This window comes from Limulus polyphemus, unplaced genomic scaffold (assembly GCF_000517525.1).
Source record: "Limulus polyphemus unplaced genomic scaffold, Limulus_polyphemus-2.1.2 Scaffold708, whole genome shotgun sequence".
Classification (NCBI taxonomy): Eukaryota; Metazoa; Arthropoda; class Merostomata; order Xiphosura; family Limulidae; genus Limulus; species Limulus polyphemus.
Window position 1 is genome coordinate 196,317 of NW_013666318.1, and position 7,282 is coordinate 203,598.

Here is a 7,282-nt window from a genome sequence, read left to right on the forward strand (position 1 = left end):
AAAATCTGACAAACGTTCAAATATCGAATTAACAGTTGAGTCGGTAAAATCTGACAAACGTTCAAATATCGAATTAACAGTTGAGTCGGTAAAAGCTGACAAACGTTTTTAAATACCGAATTAGTTGTGTCGGTTAAATCTGACAAACATTTTTAAATACCGATAAACGTTCACATATCGAGTTAACAGTTGCGTCGGTTAAATCTGACAAACGCTCAAATACCGAGTTAACAGTTGCGTTGGTTAAATCTGGCAAACGTTTTCAAATACCGAGTTAACAGTTGTGTCGGTTAAATCTGACAAACGTTTTCAAATACCCAATTAACAGTTGCGTCGGTTAAATCTGACAAACGTTCAAATATCGAATTAACAGTTGAGTCGGTAAAAGCTGACAAACGTTTTTAAATACCGATTTAAAAGTTGTGTCGGTTAAAGCTGACAAACGTTTTTAAATACTGATTTAACAGTTATGTCGGTTAAAGCTGACAAACGTTTTTAAATACTGAGTTAACAGTTGTGTCGGTTAAATCTGACAAACGCTCGAGTACCTAGTATTATTTTTTCGTTCTTTTTATTCAATAAAGTTTGTAGCGGATGTTTGTTGTCCATTTATTTATAGTGATTCTAGTTAGGATAATTGAATAGTTGTTTAAACGTGTAAATGTCTATCGTCAACTAATCGCCCAAATGTATAGTTTTACTCTACATGCATATACATTTCATGTGGATAATTTTTGGATAAAATAATTGGAATCATCAGAAAAGCCAAGAACTTACAACGGGCTTTGTCTGAGAAGTAGAAGCTGGTGGTGTAGGTAGCTTCTCTGGCTGTTTCTCAGGAGGTTTTTCCGGCGGCCTCTGAGGGATTTTTCCAAGATACATCTCGGCAATATCACAAGATATGCTTGCTACGTCATTCACCAGTGATTGCCACATATCTGAGAAGACGTCAAAGTTTTCCCTGGCAATCTTGCTAGTGGGGTGCAGGTAGAGGGTGTGGCAGGCATTCAGGACCTGCCGGAGAGAGAGATGCAAAGCCGCAGTGTGATAAGCCTTATCGCTACTAATAACACAGTGTAGGAGGCGCAACATACTCTAGTTTATGCCTGTTTCTATCATTTCTTGGCAGGTGCTTATCAAAAGTAGATAACAATGTACAGTTAAGCATTGATCTTGATCAAAAGAATCAATATTCCAGTAACATAGCTCAAGCTCCTGAAGGAAGTATTAGTTTCCAAACTAATTTCTAGAAACTATAAGCAAGCATAGAAAATTTTAGAGACGCATCAACTAATTTTTATTTTTTTTATTTCATCTAAATTTCAATTAACGGTTTAAGTAAGCAATCAAATGAAATATTGTTAATTGTGCTGATTGTATAACTACTTTAAGAAGTACTTTAAACATTTGTTACTTCTCATCAGTAAACAGCTAAACTGCAAATATACTAACGTTAAATTCGTACCATATTTTATAACAGTATTATATATAATAGCTTTGTCTTATTTTCACGAAATTTCCTTTACTTTCGTGCTGGTTGGATGTGTCATGTTTAAATAAATTAATAAGATACATTTAGTTATCACAGTCCAGCCCAGATGATGATTTCTGTTTCTTAAACAAAAGGCCTCTTCAGTAACGACTTGCAGCAGACAATTTGTGTATGTGAAATACTATTTTTGCACACTCACGTGTTCTTGAATTGAAATATTTAGGAACTGATTAAATTAAATGTAAGAGGAAGACTGTCAATGTAATTTTACATAACAACTGTTAGTCTTGAAACGACCCATATACTAATACATTATTATTATTTCTTAAATGCACACAAATAACATTTCAAATATTTTATTATTTTGCTATAGACTCAGCCTGGCTGATGTTTTTTTTTTTTATGTTTGCAGGAAAAATGTTATGTTAAGTGCTATCTATACAAAATTGTGTTTTTAAATCTGTTAAAGAATGATTAAGAGAAATGTAAGAAAAACGTAATTATCATCCTGGGGTGAACCGTTTGTTCATTATTCTTCAATCACCATTTCCCGCTACATTTACATTTTTCGCGATGTTCACAGCTCTTCTCGTAAAGAAAAAAATGCTGTTCAATAAGAGAACTTTATTTAAAGTTTTCATTACTTATTGATTAAATATATCAAGTGATAACCTAAATAAACCAAACTGTAATATAACATAACTAATTAATAAACTTAGTTTAATCATAAAATTTAATCAAGTCTAATTGTTACTTGACACAACTACTAGTATTTAAACTACAAGATTGTATTTGAACTATAAGATTGTACTTGACACAACTACTAGTATTTGAACTACAAGATTGTTACTTGACACAACTACTAGTATATGAACTACAAGATTATTACTTGACACAACTACTAGTATTTGAACTACAAGATTGATACTTGACACAACTACTAGTATTTGAACTACAAGATTGATGCTTGACACAACTACTAGTATATGAACTACAAGATTGATACTTGACACAACTACTAGTATATGAACTACAAGATTGTTAGTTGACACAACTACTAGTATTTGGACTACAAGATTGTTACTTGACACAACTACTAGTATTTGGACTACAAGATTGTTACTTGACACAACTACTAGTATTTGAACTTCAAGACAGACAAGTTAAAGAGGAATATATATAAGCTGGTCACATAGTTTGAAACATTAAACGATTAATCAAGAATCCTTCCACGTGATTTATTGACACGTCTTCGATTAACTGTTTGTAGTGTTCGCTGTGGGTAAAAGATTGGGGTCCTAGGTATTCTAATTACTTTGCTAATGGTGCTTACCTGGGCTCCGTAGACTTTGAGACAATAGTCCACGTGCTTGGAAGACACTTGTAAAGCCTCGTTCATGGCCACATGATGTAACAATTTGCAAACCTACCCAATATGAATAGAAACAGATTATTCTAATCGTCTCAGATTGAAATTGCTAAATTCATCTGACGAAACCTAAACGTATAAATTTATCAATACTTTCATCGTTTTAAATCCATCTTACTGTGTAGTTTTTGTTTGATTTCTTGAATTTCATTTAATGATACACGAGATTTATGTGCACTAGCCATCCCTAATTTTGAAGTGAGGGAAGGTAGTTAGTGAACACCATCCACTGCCAACTCTTGGACTACTCTTGTAAGACCGAATAATTGAAATTAACAGTTACTCTTATAACACACCCACGGCCTTAAGGTGCAAAGTGCGATTTTTTCTGCTATACTGGGATGTGGACGCTGGACCCACAAATCTGTAGTCCAGCACGTTAACCATTGGGCTGGTCACGGCTCCAAACTCTGTGTAGAGTTGAGAAGAAAACAGCTCATACAACCTAATTATATATGCATAATTCTACTGGAAATGCTTCACTTATACAGCATCTGAAATCACACTTTTAATCCAAAACTACTAACATGGTTTTATATTAGATTTGTATGTGTTCTTTCTTTGTTTTGTTTGTGTTTATGAGCAAGACTGCACAATATACTATCTGCGATGTATCCCCTGCCGATATCGAACTCTAAAGTTTTGTGTTACGTGTCCACAAGCTTGCTGGGTATGATTATTCAATGATACGTGGAAAAATATAGTAGGCACCACAGAAAATAATATAGTAACGCTCCCTAGGTACCACAGAAAATAATATAGTAACGCTCCCTAGGTACCACAGAAAATAATAGAGTAACGCTCCCTAGGCACCACGGAAAATAATATAGTAACGCTCCAAGGGCACCACAGAAAATAATATAGTAACGCTCCCTAGGCACCACAGAAAATAATAAGGTAACGTTCCCTAGGTACCACAGAAAATAATATAGTAACGCTCCCTAGGTACCACAGAAAATAATATAGTAACGCTCCCTTCGTACCACAGAAAATTTATAACAATCAAAGTATACAAAAAACGGAAACCTAACTCGGTGCAACAACTGAAGAAGAGCTGTGTTGCCCTTAATTCCAGAGAAAGTATTCAGTGAAATGATTTTCTTGAGTATTAAAACAGCTATTGAGTGAGAGGAGGTTTCAGGGAATAATATTAGACAATAGAAAATATGACACCAGCTATAACTAATACATTAGACTTTGAAAAGAATTTGACACCTTGGACAGAGTGTGGCCTGCAAGATCATAGCTAATTATGGAGTGCTGTATTAAGGGAATAAAATTAAAAATAAAGGTTCACAATAACTCTTTCTAAACGACTCTATGGAGGAGAAACTTAAACAATAAGAAAATCACTGAAGATCCAATTGGATAAGTTTTATTCAAGATGCTTGTGACACATCTTGTACTTCAAATGTGACACATCTTGTACTTCAAATGGTAAGACAAGTGACACATCGGGGTCATCAAATGGTAAGATAAGACAAGTGACGCATCGGGTTCATCAAATAGTAAGACAAGTGACACATCGGGTTCATCAAATGGTAAGACAAAATCATAGACGATGAAAAAAGACGCAAAACACAGCAAGTCCCAATAAGCTTGTTGTTGCAGAGAAACGGCTCACATGGATTGGGATCTAACGAGAATGTCCAGAGAGAAATTAATAGAAAGAGCAGTAGAATAGAAACTACCAGCAACAGAGAGTTTGGACACCTAATGAGAATGCCTCAAGGGAGATCGGTAAAAAGAATTATGGAGTGAAAACTACCAGTAATAGAGGATTTGGCCACCTAATGAGAATGCCTCAAGAAATATTAGTAGGGAAAGTAGTAGAATGCAGATAATCACAACAGATGGTTTGGGAATTGACGAGAATGCTGCAAGAAAGATTAGAAGGAAGATTTTTGGAAGGAAAATTACCATCAGTAGAGGAAGAGGTATAATGACAAAGGACAATAAAACTTGTCGACCTTAGGAAGAAGCAGAAGAAATCGAAAAAGGATGGAGAGAAGCTGTATGTGCCCATAGAAATAAAAAAGAAAGGATAAGGATTATTTAACCAAAAATGCTTGAGTAAACAAGACAGCCAAATCTTGCTTTCGTTAAAACAGTAGGTGATACCTCATAAACATAATAAAATAGGAGCTTGGTATTTCTCATATTGCATCATTTTATTCGGGTGCTATAAAGCCGAATTTTCATTCAGGTTTGCCACTAACGCACCTAATAATCATTACGTAGTTATACTGAACAAAATGCATTGTGGTGAAATAGGAGCTAAACGGAATGAAAATTCAGTTTTGTAGCACCTGAATAAATGATGCAATATGAATAATGTCATTTGGTTTTTTTTTTGTATTGTTTAAGAGGTATCACCCATTTCTTAGGCTAAAACAAAAAATTCTGGCTTTTTCCTCTTCTTTTACTATTATTATTACTACCATTAGAAATTCCCACCCTCCGGGCAGCTATAACCGCTAGTTCCTGGGGAAGGCTATTGGGCCTGTGGCCTTTTCTGGAATTGTCTGACAGTTCTGTAACAATGTACTCATACTTGACATTCAATAATGTTCAACATCCATGAGAAAATGGATTCTCTTTAAATTATTGTTAAAAATGAGTTATTATCACAGCATTACATCACAGAGTAGATTTCATTGAAGTATTTCTTTGTAGACGCAGTTATCAATGAAATGGCTTGCTTTTCTGTTGCAACACTCATGAGATTTTCACTAAAGGAAAACAAATATTTTTTTAAGTTTGTTTTTTGATTGTTCTATATTTGAAACTTATTTTTTTGTAATTTTTATTGGTTAAATCTGAAACATATAATTTTTGTTTGTAATTCTTATTGTTTTATATATTGCTCAGCTATAAAAATATTACCCAGTTATGATTGGTGATGATCGGTACGGCGGTTTCAGAGTTTTGAACGTATACATCGCAAGCTCCATTATAATAAGATTATCATTATTATTATTTTGCTCAAGCGTTTTTCGACGAACTTCATATATTTTTATGGGTTACATCAACCCAAAACATTTACACTGTAATCACTGTTTAATTAGACCTTTAAATATAAGCAACTCACACAGTGAAATAATAAGCTATATCACACGCATTATCAACTAGATTACCTACTACTCGAAAGTGTGTTACCTTTAACGACGACACAGTGTCAGGAAGAACCGGAAGTAGCGGTGACACCGAATGTCACTCGTTCTGAGCTGAGCTATGCGAAATGAGCTTTAAGAACGAGCGTGACCGGATGAAGAAAAGGAGGTTTTTATTTTCTTGATGCTTTCTCTCATCCACGACTGATTTGGCATGCTTTCAAGAATAAATGGTTAATTACAACTAAAAAGAAGTTAGTAACTGCCTCACCTAAATAGACGCGGATTAAATGCATTGCTTCACGCCGATAGCGCTGTAAATCGTAAAATTTGCACGAGATTAATTAGTTGAAGATCCGGTGGACGAGGTCGCTAGGTGGTCGCGTTGCAAACGCAACGTCCAGCGTTCGCTACTTCACTGGCGTGTTTACGTTTGGGATTTTCTTCCCTCAGCGTTAGAAAAATGACGAAATACGGGTAATTTTGAAAACCGTATGAAAGCAGATTCTGCATTTTTAACAACTAAACTTTGCAAAGATGTGAACACTAAACTTTCATCTCCACATTCGAATCACTAAGAAAAAGAGTATTTTGACCATTTGTTTTTATCGCTGCACACAAATTTGGGATGCTGAAAATGTTGTTTAATTCCCTAGAAAAATTTAAGAGACTTTAAAATTAAAAGTAGGTAACACCGATGAAATAAATTTTGTAGATATGTTCTACGGGTGCATAATGTTCAGTATAAAGAAAAATATTTGATATTTTTAAATCTGAAGAAGAGAATTCAGCATTCATATTTTATGTATGCATAATGAGCAAACTATGTAAACAGAAAAAAAACTATAGGAGTTTTGGGTCTTATTTTCATATTGGTTCAGTGATAAGTCTGCAAGATATCCGTACTGGGCAGAGCGCAGACAACCTATTGTGTAGTTTTGGGCTTAACAACGAACAAACAAATTCTAATTTTTGACGAGTCGAACACAAACATCAGAATAATGTCACAGATTGTAAATAAAACGAAACATAGTTTTTTGTTCTTTGATGTGAGTAGCCTGACTGTGGATCTTAATGAAGATGGAAGGTTTGTTTTTCTTTATTGTGAGTAATGTGACTGAGTGATCTTAATGAAGATGGAAAGTTTGTTTTTCTTTGTTGTGAGTAGCCTGAGTGTGGATCTTAATGAAGATGGAAGGTTTGTTTTTCTTTATTGTGAGTAATGTGACTGAGTGATCTTAATGAAGA

General features: G+C 34.5%; 1 protein-coding gene across 4 annotated transcripts in view; it reads right to left on the bottom strand.

Moving 5' to 3' along the window:
- LOC106460099 (alpha-catulin-like) overlaps positions 1–7,282 on the bottom strand; it is a 155,866-nt gene that overhangs the window by 18,542 nt on the left and 130,042 nt on the right. For all 4 annotated transcript variants that reach the window (XM_022386724.1, XM_022386723.1, XM_022386725.1 and 1 more), the window contains 2 exons: positions 2,826–2,918; positions 778–1,014 (listed from right to left, as the gene is read on the bottom strand). In XM_022386724.1, coding sequence (XP_022242432.1) covers positions 778–1,014; positions 2,826–2,918 — 330 coding nt within the window. The remainder of the gene's footprint in view (positions 1–777; positions 1,015–2,825; positions 2,919–7,282) is intronic.